At 47.1% G+C, this 16,698-nt stretch overlaps 1 protein-coding gene across 1 annotated transcript in view; it reads right to left on the reverse strand.

Annotated features, from left to right (window-relative positions):
- The window catches only part of SRRM4 (serine/arginine repetitive matrix 4), a 146,446-nt gene that overhangs the window by 35,767 nt on the left and 93,981 nt on the right, over window positions 1-16,698 (reverse strand). Inside the window, exons 2-4 of the mRNA XM_010969559.3 lie at window positions 6,777-6,923; window positions 3,510-3,596; window positions 1,100-1,171 (exon numbers count right to left, since the gene is read on the reverse strand). Coding sequence (XP_010967861.2) covers window positions 1,100-1,171; window positions 3,510-3,596; window positions 6,777-6,923 — 306 coding nt within the window. The remainder of the gene's footprint in view (window positions 1-1,099; window positions 1,172-3,509; window positions 3,597-6,776; window positions 6,924-16,698) is intronic.

The raw sequence follows: 16,698 nt of genomic DNA on the forward strand, positions 1-16,698 counted from the left end.
GGCCCAAATGACCTCTTACCTTTTGTTCTGTTGTGATTGTTTAATTGCCCAAGTAATCCACCACTGATGTAGGAAAATTGGAAGATACAGATAAGCAAAAATAAAATGTAAACCACTCTTTCCCTGTCATCCACAGTCACCACAGCAAATATCTTCACTTACAAAGACAGCTTCAAACTCCCTGCCCCCAGGGGCCAAATGGGCCTTGCAAATGTGTGCAGATGTGGGGGAGCAGGCTAGGTGGGGACAGTGGCAAATCAGAGCATCCCTGCTCTGCCTACATACACAGCAACTCCCCAGCTCCAGCCGCTGGCTGCCTGTGGGAAAACTGGTCCAATGAAGAGGGAGCTTCTGATTCTACAGAAGAACTGGACAACTATGATTTTTGCATTGCAGAATTCTTCAACTATAAAATGTTGGCTTGGACCATGAACCACGGATTTGAGACCTCTGGTGTATATCCCTGTCTTATTTTTTCCCATAAATATACACGTGTGTGTGTGTTCATGCATGTGTGTCCAGTGAGCACCTTTTGGAATGTGTGTCCAGGTCATAATGCCCCTTAACTCCTGTCCACAAGGGTGCACTGGTCAATCTCAGAAGCCCTGTTTTACATGACCCCATCTGGACCATGTAACTGGATGCACAAAACTGGACCAACCAGAAAGTCCTTTCCTTGGGAGTTTGAAATAAAGGAACAAGACAGAGAGATTCAATATTTCCTTGTAGCTGGGTCTGCCACATGAAGGAATGGGAACAGGGTGCAGGGTCCCCCCGTGTGCACCAGGGAATTCTACTGGGCTTCTATCAGCTTCCCACTGATTGCTTCTAGCCTGTCACTGAGGTCCGGCTGGTCCCTGAGACATTCCTGTCACCTGATAACAAACCCTGCTCTGGCCGGAGTTAGCGTTAGTAGGCTCTGGTCCTTGCAACTAGAGTCCCAAGTTATGTAAGATACAAAGACATGACAATACATTAGATGAGTATTTTACATACATGAAATGATGAGCTTCCAAATGACCTTTGGGTACCATCCCCTTTCGCCCCAACCCCCACCTCACCGGGCGCATCCCTGTTCGCAGAGGAGGAAGGACAGTACCTGTGTCGTTTATGCTTCTTTGAACTTTTTTTCTTCTTTTTCTTGACAGGCGACGGGCTATAGGATGGGGACCTGCGTGGAGGGGAGACACACTTCAGAGGGAGGCTTTTGAAGGCCAGGGTTGGTTTCACAGACAGGGCTGCAGCTCTCCCAGTAACACCCAACACGGATAATAACTGGTGTAATTCGTTTGCATTTGTTTTAAACGCTACCACGTGTTTTACATGTATTATCTCATTTAATCCTTCCAACACTTCTTAGGTCGGTACAATTGCTACCCTCCCTTTTCAGATAAAGAAAGTGAGGTTCAGGGAGGTGGAGTGACTCGCCCAAAGACACACAGCTAGGAAGTGGAAGAGCTGAGATTCAAATGGAAGCCTCTCTGATCCCAGGGGCTTTGCTCTCAATCATACCCAGCTATGGGTAGCATCCCATAGCTGCCCTGCTGGTCAGGCCGTAAATATTTATGTTCGTCTGCCGCCCTCTCCCCAGTGCATATACTTTGGGTCTCTCCTCTGCCCTACCCTGTTGTCTTGCTGGTAAGACCAAGCCCCTGCAGGAGGTCTTGCCAGGATGAACTCACACGGGTGGTACCATCAAGGGGTTACCTGGGAAACAGAGCCACCCTGGAATCGTAACTACGACTCAAGGCTGAGGTTTGGGTGACCCGAGTTCCAATCTTGACTCTACCATTAATTCACAAAGTCACCTTGGGCGTGTCACTGCTCACTCTAGGTCTCTTATTCCGCCACTGACAAAATGCTAAGGTTGAACCCTATGAGGACTTGCAAACTCAGTGCCAACTGAAGCCTGCCTCCCAGATAGTGCAAAGGGATGCTGCAGGTTGGGGGTAAGACAGTAGGGAGTGGTGGGGCCTGTGGTGAACCAGAGAGCACCTGACTGAGGAGGATGGCTGCTTCTCAGATCAGCTGAAGGCCTCACGCAGGAATGTAGGTCCGGGTTTCTAGAGCGCCTGCCTTTTCAAAAGAATTTGCCAGAAAAACATATTTTCATATGAAATCTGGGTTTTAAAGGTTGGCTACTAATTGAAAAGACAAAAAACACTTTGCAGGCCAACTGAACACACTGCATGAATGAATAATCGGAGCCTGATGCCTGTGGTCTCCTTCTTTGAAATGTTCTCCTGCCCACTCCTAGCATCGGGAAACTCACGCCACTGACCCCAGTTCCACCCCTCACTTGAGAATGGCGGCAACTCTGGGTCCTCCTTGGGCCTAACCTCTGAGAACCAGGCTAAAGGGGTGTAGAGGGAATAAGGTCCCAGAAACCTTGCAGTTGGGACCCGAGTCATCCAGACTCTGCTCTCTGCTGCCCCCTGCAGGCTTCTTTAAATACTGCCTCTGAGATTTGCTGGGATTTTCAACTTGCCCCTCCACCAACGTAGATCTAATCACCCCACTGGGTCAGGAGTCCTGAACCTGCTTTTAGCCTAGGGATTGACAGCCTAGAAGAAAATCTGCAATATTTTTAAATACAAAAAAAAATCAAAAGGAATTGTACATAGAAACATTCATAGGGAATAAAAGAGAAAACAGCTGGCAAAAAAATATCAAGTCCATTATCCTTGCCATTTGTATGTGGTGGAAGCAACTGAGAAGCCTCAAATCAAGTGTCTATAGGTTCCATCACCTCCTCTCTGAGCCTTTATTTTTCCATCTCTAAAATGGGGATAATAATTATAAGAGAAATGAGTCACAGTGACTATAGTTAACAATACTGTATTGTATATTTGAAAGTTGCTAAGAGATTAGATCTTAAAAGTTCTCACTGCAAAAAAAAAAAACTGTAACTAAGCAACTGTAATTATGTAAAGTTAACTGTAAACTTACTGTGGTAATCACTTGGCAATAAACACATATATCAAATCATGAAGTTGCACACCTTAAACTGACACAATGTTATATGTCAATTACATCTCAATAAAACCGGAAGAAAATTTTAAACAAAAATAACATGGGGATAACAATGCTTGCCTGGTATATCGTGGCCAAGGGTAAAAGAGATCACAGAAATCACAGTGTTTGGCACAGCCCCTCACACAAAGTGAGTTCTCCAAAAACAAACAAATAATAAATAAATACTCATGGTCATGACTATGCTTCGGATTAACTGGTCATTTACTGTGTGCCCAACACTGTAAAAGCTGCTTCCACATCCATTTTCTCATCTAATTCTCACAAAACCCCAAGAGGTAGACACTGTCACCATTTTATAAAAGGGAAACAGGCTCAGAGAGGTGAAGTGACTTGCTCAAGGTCACACAGCTAGTAAAGAGCTAGAGAAGGGATCTGAATCCAAGGGGAGTCACTGTTTGACTCTGAAACCCTTATTACTCCAATTTTGTCCTTTTCTCTGTCTTCAGGGTTTCATCTCCCCTTGGGGCCCTCACCTCCTTCTCTTCTTCCGCGTAGATTTCTTCTTTTTCTTCTTCCCCCTGGAGGAAGGTGGTGGCGTCAAGTCTTTGCTGCGGGAGGCACTGGGGGGAACACAGAATCGGGCATTAGAGGACCCAGGGTTCCCCACGCCCCCAACTAGGGCTGTTGTAGCTGGGATGGGATCCAGTTCCTTGGAGGGTGAAGGACCCACCATGAATACCTAATAACCACCTCATGGCTGATTTGGTTACACTTCAGATTAAATGCCTCAAATAAGGAGTTAATGCTGACCTAATGAGACAGACGCTATACGTTACCCAAACACTGATTGATCATTTAAAACAGAGTGATAGAGGTTAACTGCTCCTTAATAGATTTATTATTGAATCTGCAAATGGTTCACCTTGGTAAATAAATCAGTTTTTAAATAATTAATTGGCAGTTCAGCACCCTCCATCCCCAATATATCACGTCTGCAGTTCCTGCTGGAAATTAAATAGGAGGTGGAAGGTATGTTAAGTAGCAGCTGATTATTAAAAGTATATTTGCCAAGGTCTAATGTAACGAGATACATATCTTATATCGCCTCACAGAACCTCAAAAACCTCCACTCTTCAGGAATAATTACTTCCAGTTCAATTAAATTCAAATGCTCAGGCTGCAGTTAAATGAAGTCAAGTTATCTACTCTTATAATTGGGGCAGGCTCCAGGGATTTTTAGAAACACTATCCCATGGCAAAAAGAGGTGGTTTTGGATGAAAAATTGCTTGGGAACTGAAACATGCCAACCCAGTTGAGCTTCACTGGGAAAATAGAATATTATTGTCATGATTAGTAATAACACAACTACCATTTACTCACTTATTATGCACCAAATGTTTCATATACTTTGATAGTCACAGAAGCACTCTAAGGGTACTATGATTTTTATTGTCATTCCACAGGTGAAGAAAATCATGCTCAAAAAGTTATGTTGCCTTGCTCATGGTTGCACAGTTAGGACGTATCCAAGCTGGGGTTTGAATCGAAGCCTGTGTGATTCCTATCTTGAGAGCTTTCCCACAAAACCAGATGCCTTCTCAAACTTGTTTGTGTGGCTAATCTTTCGGAAGTTACTCAACTCTTTACAAAGCATCATAAAATGCTGCCAAACTTAATTCCATTCTGAGAATCTAGATCATGACAGCTAGTAGAAAAAAAATGATACAGTGATCAGAATGAATATATGTTAAGGTCTCTGCATTGCCAGGAAATAAAGATCACATAGCTATACTCTAGAACACTGTCAAGAGAGTCATCTTTAGCAGGTTAAAAATAAATATCATAGAGATTAAGAACCCAGCCACTTCAGTGCACTTACATGTTATAAATCACAAAGTACAGCACACATATCCAGGAAGCAAGTGGGCCTCTTGTGCAAACATGGTACACCACTTCCAAATTTTTCCTTCAACGAGGGCTTGACACAGGGTAAGAGCCTGATAAGCATTTGTTGAGTGACCAAATGAGGGATGAATGGATGAAATAATTTGGCCACTTGTTAAATCATCTCATTTCATATAGACACTTCCCAGGGTAATAGCTGCTAGAAATTTGGAAAAAAAAAAAAAACACCCAAAATATTTAAGGGACAAATGCTTAAGGAAAAAGTAAAACCCTTTTAAAAGGGTGTCTTATAAAGCAGAAAGATCTCATTGTTTCAGTCAGTTACTCTCATTTCATTCTGGAACTCCAGGGTCTCAGGAGGGGAGGAAAGTTTGGGAACCATGGTCCTAAACTCAGCTTTAAGGGATGAGGTAAAACCAAAAAGCCCTTGGATCTGATGTCTGTGAGAGGGGATAATCAACCCCCTCCGTAAGCGCCAAACGCCCTTGCCCAGGTTGGTCTGCACTGCCCCTACTTCTTTATTTTCCGTGCACCAGTTCTCCTGGGTGCGCCCTCACACAGCGGGGGTGGAAAGGCACGAATTATGGTTAAGTGCACCGCCGTTACACGAGCAGCAGTTAACTGTGCAGCAGTCAAGTACACAGTGGTTCCATAGACAGTGGTCAGCTGTGCAGAGGGTGAGTCTGCAGCGGTAAAGCACGCTGGTTCCTGAAACTGACACACTTGGATTTAAAGTCCTGCTCCATTGCTTCCTACCTGGGCGGCCCCTCTGAGTGTCATTTCATCATCTGTAAGATGGGAATAAAACGAGACATACCTGTGTCCTAAGTTCGCTGCAAGGAATGAGGGAGCTCACTCGTGCAGCGTGCTCTGGGCCGGCACAGAGGACGTTCCCAGTAAACGTAGTGTCTGTTATTATGATCATGACCTTGATGGTCAGTGGTAATATGAGTATCATCAATATTGTGGTTTTTATCACGTCAGAGAGCAGGCTGCAGACAGGAGAAGGGGGCAAGAAGCCTTGACATTCCACAATCAAACGGACAACATGGCATCACTTTTAGATTGTCATGCCCAGAACCTTCTCTTGTGGCTCCATGAGACTCCATCTAACACTTTAAGCATCTTCTGTATTCTAGGTCCACTGTCAGGATGTGTACACACCTGGTCTGATTGAATCCTCACCCAACCTCGAGAATTAGATCTCAGTATCCCCAGTTCATAGTGGTGAACACTGAGGCTCACAGAAGAAAACAAACTTGCCCAAGGTCACTCAGTAAGTGGTGGTGTCTAGGTTTGAATGCAATTCCGACAACACACTAAGTCCCCTTTGACTGGGAGACAACGTTTGGGAAGTACAGAAACCGTCCACCCTCACCATCTCCCTGCAACTCCCTCAGTCTCTACTGGAAACAACTCTTTTTTTCCTGTTTCTTGGGGATAATTTTCCAGAACCACTGTTGAACTTTGCTTCTCCAAGCTGAGATGACTTAACTGTTTCTCCCTCACTGAAATCACAGCCTAACTGACGAAAGCCTGTCGCTGAGAGGGTGGCCTGGGTGGGGGGAGCAGACTTCACCCGTGAAAGCTGCTCTGGCTCCCCGAGCTGCTTCATCAAAATTCAGGTTCTTAGCTAGAGACCCTTGTTCATCAGCCCCAGGGTCCTGGTGCACAGATTTTGGAGAGTGTTCTTGGAGCACATACGTTATTCCAGGAGACAGCACTCACAGCTTCCATCTAATCCTCCGAGGGGGTTTGATTTGATTTTAGGGTCAGAAAGAGGAACTGGCAACAGAGAGAGGGGAAGAGCAGCCAGAGAGACAAACTTCATTTCTCCATCCTCAACCTGGCCTTCCTCACGGGACTGAAGAGGGGGGCGGGGGCGGCGCCTCACCTGTGTGCTCTGGCGGGACTGGGCTCCCGGCATGTTTTGTCTCTCTCCCAGCTGTTGGTGCCCAAGGCCTGGGTGGCCAGATGCTGGCGCAGCTTTTCCGAGGCTCCATCCTGAGCTGGGACCACGGGGCTGCTCTGGGGTTCTGTCCTACGAGGGGGAAGAAATAAGGAGGCAACAGTGATAGGAAATGACAACGATTCTTTATGTTCATCAAACATCCACAGATGTCCTAATATTTCCAACTTCCCTCGTGGTTAGGCTGGGGACATGAGACTATTTGGGGCCAATGGTCTCTGAGTGGGAATGACAAAAATTGTTTCCAGTTCCAGGCGATAAGATCCGTGTGCCATCTCCAGTTCTCTCTCCCTCTGTCACAATGACTTCAGAGGCCACGTAATTCCTAAAGTTGAAACTATTTGATAGAGGAGAGATGCCTGAACCGCATCAGACTTCGCATGACAGAGATAAGCCTTACTTAGGTTAAGCCACTGAGCTGCAGGGGCTTACTTGTTACCGCAGCATAGACCACCGTAACCTGACTGAACCACAGGGAGACGCTGGAAACCAGCATTTCACTTCCTTCCTCAAGACTTAATTAGAGGCCAAAGCCAGATAGGATTAGCTCAAACTCCCCAATTTCCATTTCTACCCCATTTTGTTTCCTGCCAAATCTGTCTCTGGAACAGAGACACCTTAATTCAAACACCATCTTCACCATTTAGTAGCTGTAGGTCCTGGGACCAGTCCCTCAACCTCTCAGACTTGCAGTTTCTTCAACAACAAAAATAGGAAATAATGTCAATCCATACACGGTTGCGTGGGGTGTGATGGTAAAATGAGATAACATAAGCAAACAGAAAGGCCTGGAAAATCTCAGTTCCCTTTCCCTTTACTTCTCTGTGAACCAAACTTCCCACTGGGTGTCCTTAACAGGTACGAGGTCACCTACTTGGGACAGCAGTTCCCACGGAAGCCGGAAGTTCCTTCCTCTGCCTCCAAGGTGAGGTCCAAACAACGCAGAGAAATGACCTGCATCCCACCTCCTCCTCCAAGTCCCGGGAAGGGAAAGGACGTTGCCTACTTAGTCTTTGATGAGACTGTCACTCAAATCTCCTGGCTCCTAACCCAGGAAGTCAGGAGTCTGAGGGTCACCGGTAGATCTGGAACCATCAGCAAGCTCACCCTGCCTGCAGATCCCAGGTCAAGGACTAATCGAAGGCATTAGCATTTCTCCTGCATCAAGCTCCTGCAGCCAGTGTATCAAGATTGGTTTTATGACTTAGGATGAATGCATCTGATAAGCCCCCTGCTCCTTAGGGCTGCCAGGAGAGCAGGCCAAGCCTGGTCAATATTGAAGGGAGGGCTGCAAAACACATCCATCTCTGTCAGCCGTTTATCGGTGCACATTTAGAAGCAGAGCTGGGAGATACCTCAAGTCCAGGAGGGATGGAGGTTCTAGGCAGGTGTGCCCAGCCCTCCTTACTGCCAACTCCATGCTTCCAGAACATTCCATGTCCATGCCTGCCATCCCTCCAGTCTCTCTGTGTGGCATGCCACCTTGGCTCTTTTCAGATAACTCAAAGCTCACAATTTCTGCTCAGCCTCCAATACGGTTTGCCTCCTCCCATACTTGTCCTAGCCTACGCTAACCTAAAATTCATTCACTCCAATCCCCTGAGTGCCTGCAATGTGTCAAGGCCAGTTCGAAGTGTGGGGATGCAGTGAACAAGACAGAGATGGCCCCTGTGATCATGGGGTTTAGATTATAGATGGAAAAGCAGGTAATAAATGCATAAGAAAGGAATAAGATGGCTTGTTCAATGGTAATAAATTATAGAAGAGGATAAATCAGTGTAATGGGGCTAGGAAATGGGAGGGGGTGACTTATTCTGTATAATCAGGGAAGGCCTTTCTGAGGAAGTAACAAGAGAGTGGAGACTTGAAAGATGAGGGACTAACTTTGCAGTTGGTGCTGGTTTTAAAATGAGTTCATAAATTCTTTGCCACTCCCGCCATCAAAAGCTGGCACCTAATCGCCGCCCCTCCCCCGTGAAGTGCTTAGTAGTGGCTCACTTTTAATGAATAGAAGGCAGTAGAAGGGATAATGTGTGACTTCCAAGACTAGATCGCAAAGGCAGCGTCCACCTCTTTCTCTTGGGCTGATCGCCCTGCGGGAAGCTGGCCGCCATGCTGTGAGGACACGCCAGCAGCCCCCGGGAGAGGCCCAGGGGGAGACAAACTGAAGCCTCTTGCCAGCAGCCAGCACCAGCCAGCGGTGTGAGTGACCCACCTCGGAAGTGGATCTTCTGGCCCCAGTCAAGCCTTGAGGTGAGACTGCAGCTGTGGGGGACATCTGACCACCAGCTCAAGGGCGATGGTGAGCCAGTCACCCAGCCAAGTTCCCGACTCCCAGACACCGTGAAACGTAACAACTGTTTCTCGTTGTTTTAAGCCACAAAGATTTGGGGCATTTTATTGCTCAGCAACATGTAACTCCTCCACGGGCATCTGCAGGAAGTGGGAAGGATGTTCCAGGCAGAAAGAAGGGCAAGTTCAAAGACACCTGACACAGACAAGGAATAGCAAGCAAGGGTCAGAGTGAGAAGAGGAGAGACCCGAGATGAGGTCTTTGTAGGTCATGGGAAGACCTTGGGGTCCCATGTGGCTGATGGACTGGCCTGCATTTCAGAACAATCACTCCACTGGCTTAGGACACTAGAAGGTGAGGCGGGAACAACAAAGACGGGCAGAGTTTTGCAATCGACTGGTCTCAGAGCAGGGTGGCAGCAATGGAGGTGGTGAGATAGGATCAGATACTGATGTATTTTGAAAGCAGAACCAGCATCCTTGGCTGCTGGTTAAATGTGGGTGGTAAGAGAAGGAGAAGAGGAGGGGTCAAGGTCGACTCCAAGGCTTTGAGCCTGAGGAACGAGGAGGATGGAGTCACCATAGAGAGGGTAGAGATGGTGGAGGAGGGAGCAGGCTTTTAGAGGACGTCTAGCCCCTTTTTGAGTATATGATAGTCCCTTTACTACCCTTACTGCAGCTCTTAATAGTATGTGTTGTGGTTACCGTTTCCCTGTCTTCTCTCATACGAGGCTATGAGCTCCCACAGACCAGGATCGTGTTTCACTGTCCCAGAACCCCCTGCCTGATAAACACTCAGCAACATTCGTTCAGTGAATAAATGACAGAGCAAAGGCATCAGCTAAGGAGAACGCGTATTTGTTTCAAAAAGTTAGAAAGGGCTTTTAAGATGCTAATCCCTTCATGTTACACTGGGTGGAAATAACCCAGCTGGTGCCTCCATCAACTGAGACGGTTCAATCAATGCCTTTTCTATTCTTCCTCATGTTTCCCTTAGAAAAGTCATCAATCAGCTTATCAACGTCTGCGTACTGCCCAGCGGAGTCTTGAGTTGGGGACACACACACACACACACACATATATATATATAAGAATGGAATTTTGTACTTTCTAGGGGCATTACAGAAAACCAAGACTCAAATCTGTACCGGAGGCAACCCCATAATAGGCAAAAGCCGAGAAGTTTTGAGAAATCTGGCAGCGAATAAATATTTGACACACAGAGCTGGCACTGGGCGGAAGCTCCCAGTGACTTGTGCTAACAGAGGCGTGGGTTATCTCCAGCGTTCGGGAAAGCTGGTGGATGCCCCTGCCAGGCACAGGCATACTAGGCTTAGGGCGAAGACAGTGGCTCATCCGTCACTGCCAGCAGCAGGGTTTGGAATCAGGGATGGGGCAACCCTGACACGGTTTGATGAGGAGAGGTATAATGGAGCTGCTGTAAGCGATAACGTGGCACTCCCCGATGTGGCAGACTGCTCTTTTTGCCAGTGGCACTGGCTTCACCTTCCTGGTGCTGGGTACCCCACCTGGGGTTATAACACAAACAAAACTGTAATTAATTCTACTAGGCAGACAAGAAGCGGTGACGGAAGGAAGAAAGGAATCCTCTATAATACAATGTTTGAGATTTTTTTCCAACATGTTCTAACACTTTGCTTCTCAACTTTTTGAAAACTCAAAAAGGCTCAGGGAGCATGGAGCCCAGGCTTGGCCAAAGCTGGCACAGGATCAGAGGCCCCCAAGGAGCTTTTAAAAAAAATCCAGATTCCTAGCTGGAATGAAACAGGGTCTCCAAGGGATGAAAACAGGGGAACCTGCATCTTAACGAAACATCCCAGGTAATTTTGGGATTAGCAGATGCAAACTACTATGTACAGAACAGATAAACAGCAAGGTCCTACTGTGTAGCACAGCGAACTGTATTCAATAACTTTTAACAACTTACAATGAAAAAGAATGTGAAAAAGAATATACATGTATACCTGAATCACTATGCTGTATACCAGAAACTAACACAATAATGTAAATCAACTCTACTTCAATTAAAAAAAAAAAAGAAGGGAGGAGGGTGTAGCTCAAGTGGTAGAGCGCATGCTTCGCAGGCACAAGGCCCTGGGTTCGATCCCCAGTACCTCCTCTAAAAAAATAAACAAACCTAATTACCTCTTCCCCACCAAGATTTGAAAAAATATAATAATAAAATATCTTTTAAAAAAGAGAAAGAAACATGCTGGGTTATTCTGCCTTTTATTGGACCAAGAATAAATCCAAACTGATTACTGGGATTAAAAGGCTCTGAAGGGTCTGGCCTCTGCCCCACTCTAGACTCCAGCTCCTGCCTCTCTCCCCGCCCCTTACTTTGCTCCAGCCACATGGCTTTCTTGCTGTTCCTCAGATGGAACAGGGCCTTTGCTCAGAGCCTTTGCTCCTTCCGTTTCCCTCCACTTGGCATGCTGTTCCTCCAGCTCTTTGCATGGCTGGCTCCTTCGTTTCATTCAAATGTCACCTTCTCCGGGAAGCCCTCCCTGACCCCCTTGTGTAATCTTGCTCCTCTCATCACCCGCCTCCATCACAGTGGCCTGCTACGCCCTCCTGCACAGCATTTGCAACAATGTGAAATGACCATTTTAAGTGTTTACTGGCTAACCGTTTGTCTTCGGGACTAGGACGTAAGCTTCCTGAGAGTGGGAGCTGACTCCCCAAGGATCTAGTGCCTGGCATAGTGTGCCTTTTCGCGCAATAAACATTTGTTGAATGAGTGAAGGAATGAACTTACAAATGAATTCTGGTGACCAGTATCACGTGCAAACCACGAATCAGACTCAACCTCTCCTCACACATAAAGAGACAGAGGTCCAGAGAGAAGGACCCGTCTGAGGCCACACCGGACTGCAGCGGACGCAGACTTCAGTCTCTCTCTCTCCCTTCTCCCTCTCTCCCCCACAGCCCCACCTGTCTCCCTTCCTCCTCTCCAGCTTTGCAACCTTACAGGGTTTTAAGAAAAACTCTGTGTTCCATCACTGCTGAGGAGTACCGGCAGCTGCCTCGTTTTTTACCACACAGTCCTTTGATGTTGCATAAAAAAAATACTTAAAAGAAGGCGAGATCTTCGGGGGACAGCTAAAACAGCGAAGTCAAGGGCTGGCACACTCCACTTCACAGAGGGAGGGAGGGAGGGAGCCAGGAGTGCTGAATTCCTCAAGGCCTCCCGCTTCCCTTCCTGCTAATCAGCGACCCGGAGCTTAGAGGCGGCTCTCCGTAGTCATGGCAACCAGCAGATTCCCAGCCTCTGATAAGAGCGCTGAACTCCGCAAAACTCTCCAAGATTGCTTGGCTCCCTAGCTGCTTCCCTGCTTCCCCCATCAAAGCTCCAGACTCCAACAAAGTACTCAGCCTGGGCGGGTGCAGACCCCTGTGACTCAAGACTAGTTTGAATTAAACGCCCGTTTGGGGAATCAGAGGCAAACAGTGTTGGAGGGGAGTGAGAAGGGCCCCAGCCCTGCCCACCTCTGTGCAGAGTGGGCAAACTGAGGCCCCATGATGCCAAGGGACTTGCCCAAGGCCACACGGTGACTCACAGCGGAGCTTCAGCTTGAACTGTGGCCTTCTGACCCCCAGTCCAGTGCTCTTTCCACGTCCTTTGATTGACAAGATTGACAAGAGCTACCATTTGTCAAGCACCTACTCCGTGCAGGACACCAGGCTAAACACTTCTCAGGCATCGTCTCATTTAAGTTTCCAAGAAACCCAGGAGCCAGGATGGCCATGCCCACTATACAGATGGAGAAACTGAGACCCGAGGATAGTAAATGGTAAGAACACCAGCTGCCCTGCCTGTTTATAAGAATCAACTGAGAAAAAAAGGAGAGCAATCCAGAAAACACTGTTAGGATATAAGGAAGTAGTAAATGGGGGCCTAGGGTGAATCTTGGTAATTTCCCTGTGAGACAGGGATGTGCCTTATGTGTCTGGAGAAGGGGCTGTGTAAGGGGAATAGGGGCAGGTGGCCGTGTAAAACCTTCTAAAAGATGCACGGAAATTGGTCATGTGCAAACGCTGGGCAAAGAGACTCAGCAACGGACTTTGCGTAACTTCAGAGGAAGCAGTAAGTTGGAAGAGATGGTCGGGGTGGAGGGTGGAAGGTAAGAATTGAGACTTCCTTATTTCATTTAGCATAATGTCCTCAAGGTCCACCCATGTGGTCACAAATAGCAGTGTTTCCTTCTTTTTTATGACTGAATAGTATTAATTTTATCTATCTATCTATCTATCTATCTATCTATCTATCTATCTATCTATCTATCTATCTATCTATCTCCTGTCTATCTATCTGGCTATCTATGGCTATTAGATAGGCAGGTAGATCTCACATTGTCTCGATCCATGCATCTGGTGATGGACACTCAGGTTGTTTCCATGTCTTGCCTATTGTGACTAATGCTGCAATGAATGTGGGGGAGCAGAGAAAAACAGGAGTTGAGACTAAGGAGGCAGGGGCGGGAATCTTCAGGACCACGTGGACAGGTGCTCCTTACACCTTCACATGTGTGTGATCTTGTCCGAATGCAGGTGCCGATTCAGTGGGCCCGGGCTAGAGCCTGAGCTTCTGCATTTCTAGCCAATTCCCAGGTCATGCTGCTGCTCTGCGGACCAAACACCGAGAGGCCAGGCTTCAGGTTTTACAAAGGATTTGGACTCGATCCTGAGTCCAAGCCCAGCCTTCCAGCACCCTCTATCCCCAGGCAACTGATGAGAATGGTCTAGTTCAGTTCTCAGGGCTGAGCGCATGTGAGGGCGTGAATGTGTGTGTGTGCACATGTGTGTGTGTGTGTGGTAAACACTCTAGTATATCAACAATTTGTCCAGCTCCCAAGTTCAGGTCAAAAGACGAAAGAACCATATGGAGAAAAATCAACTCAGCATTTCTTACCCAGCTCAGCCAAGAAGGTCAGGCCCCCAGACAGGGGTGTGGCCTCTCATCACATAACACATCCCCAGCTGTGCTCCAAACCACCCCAAACCCACCCAGTCATGCCCCCCTTCACAGGCTGGCCTGCTGCCTATCTGCCTAGTGCTGAGAGGGGGGCTGGGTTGGATCCTTGGGGCTGTCTGAAATGCAGGCTGCCCCCAACTTGGGAAAAGGCTGAACATCGTGGTTTTCCACTTGCACACGTTGCGAAGGGTAACGAGGCGATGCCGGGCAAGTGCAGAGGTCCTGCAGAGTCCTACTGACCAGGGTTCAAGCCCTGATTCTACCAAGCTGTGTCACCATGGGCAAGAATGACACTTCTCAGTCCAGTCCAGGGCACCTTCAAGACCTTTCTATCAGCTGCAATTGCAGACAGGGTTTGGATTTCTCCAGGGAGGGTAAATTACTGATGAGACTTTCTTGACCTGGGAGGGACCGTGCTGGGTGACTCTCTTTTGAGGATCTCACAGACATTGCTGGAGGTGGCACCAATTAAGGAAGATCTGCTGGGAAAGAGGGCAGAAGCCCTTGGCCTCACAGGGAACCTCCAACCCAGAGCAGGCAGAGCTTTGGTTCAAGAACTGATAAAGTAAAAACTGGCCCCAAGAGGTGCTGCCAGGGGCCCTGCACTTTTCATTCAGCCACTGAGGCCACAGGCATTTACTGAGCACCTGCTATGTGTAGGGCATGTTCTAGGCACTGGAGACCAAGGAGAGAATAAGACAGAAGCAAAATCTCTGCCTGATGGAGACTGCATTCTACTGGGATGGACAGAGGGAGGAGAAGAGCAGAAACTCAGCAGAACTGACTGGTAACTATGTAGCATATTCGAAGGCAGTGAGGGCTCTAAAGGAAAGAAACGTAGCAGGATGGGGAAACTGGGGATGCCACGAGGAGGGGCTGCAGTTTTAAGGGGGGATCAGAGACTGCTTCACTGAGAGGGGGGCATCTGAGCAAGGCTGGAAGGGGATGAGGGAGTGAGCCTCGTTTGTGCCTGGAAAGGAGCAAAACAGGCAGAGGGCACAGCCCATGCCAAGGCCCTGAGATTGGGACGTACCAGGTGCACTGAGGCTAGACGTGAGTGAGCAAGGGGGGGGGGGTTGATGTCAGAGAGGTAACGAGGTTGGATCGTGGTCTGGTGGGCTGCTGCCAGGACTTGGCCTTTTCTGTGAGTGAGAGGAGCCGCTGGAGAGTTCTCAGCAGAGAAGCCATGTAATCTGACTTAGGTTTTAAAGGGTCAGCAAGGGAGCTGGGATCAACGCAGGAAGACCAGGGAGGAGATTACTGCAACAGCCCACGTGAGAGATGACAGCCGGGATCCGTGTTATCGCGGCTGCAGTGGTGAGAAGCGGTCGGATTCTGGACAGATACTGAAGTGGGAATCAACCAAGTTTGCTTGTGGGGGACTCTAAGGTTTTTCGGTCTGAGCCACTGGAAGGATGAAGATACCGAGGACTGAGCTGGGGTCAGCTGCAGCTGCAGAAGGGTGCTTTGGAAGGGGTCCCCAGAGCTCATTTCTGGACATGTTAGTTTTGAGATGTTAGTTAGACACCCACATGGAGATGGCAGGGGGGCAGCTGGGCACATGAACCTGGAGTTCAGAGAAGACACTAGTGCTGGGGAAATGTATTTCAGTGATGTGAGCATCTAGATGGTATTGAAAGCCAGCAGACTGCATCTTCTGGGGAGTAAGATAGAGCACATGGCTAGAGTGAGGTGGGAAGATGAGGAGGTCGGTAAGCTCTGAAGGTGTTGTGTCAGTGGGGTTTCAGAATAACAAGACAGTTCAACAGAAGTGCCCCAACCTCACATGCACCCCAATGTTCACAGCAGCATTGTTTACAACAGCCAAGACATGGAAACAGCCTAAATGTCCATTGACAGATGACTGGATAAAGATGTGGTCTATATACACAATGGAATTCTACTCAGCCATAAAAAAGGATGAAATAATGCCATGTGCAGCAACATGGATGGACCTAGAGATTATCATACTAAGTAAGTCAGACAGAGAAAGACAAATATATGACATCACTTATATGTGGAATCTAAAAAAAATGATACAAATTTTATTTACAAACCAAAAATAGACTCATGGACATAAAGAAAACAAACTACGGTTACAAAAGAGGGAAAGTTAGGGGAGGGATAAATTAGGAGTTTGGGATTACCAGATACACATTACTACATATAAAATAGTTAAACAACAAGGACCTACTGTATAGCACAGGGAATTATATTCAGTTTCTTGGAATAACATATAGTAGAAAAGAATCAGAAAAGAAAATTTACATATATGTATAACTGAATCACTTTACTGTACATCTGAAACTAACATTGTAAATTAGCTATACTTTGATAAAAAGTAATAAAAAAAAAAGTGTCCCAACCTGGTGGACTGGCTCTTAAAATATACTCTTACAATGTCTGACTCCTCGAATTCATCCCTTTAGATGCAGTGATTTATTTAATCGTTCATGCATTCATTCATCCATTTATTCCTGAGCTATTCGTCAATTCACTGATTCATCTTTCATTCATTTGCTCATCTGCTAAGCATCACTTTACTTTCCAGTGGACGAC

Source organism: Camelus bactrianus, chromosome 32 (assembly GCF_048773025.1).
Source record: "Camelus bactrianus isolate YW-2024 breed Bactrian camel chromosome 32, ASM4877302v1, whole genome shotgun sequence".
In the NCBI taxonomy this organism is placed as follows: domain Eukaryota; kingdom Metazoa; phylum Chordata; class Mammalia; order Artiodactyla; family Camelidae; genus Camelus; species Camelus bactrianus.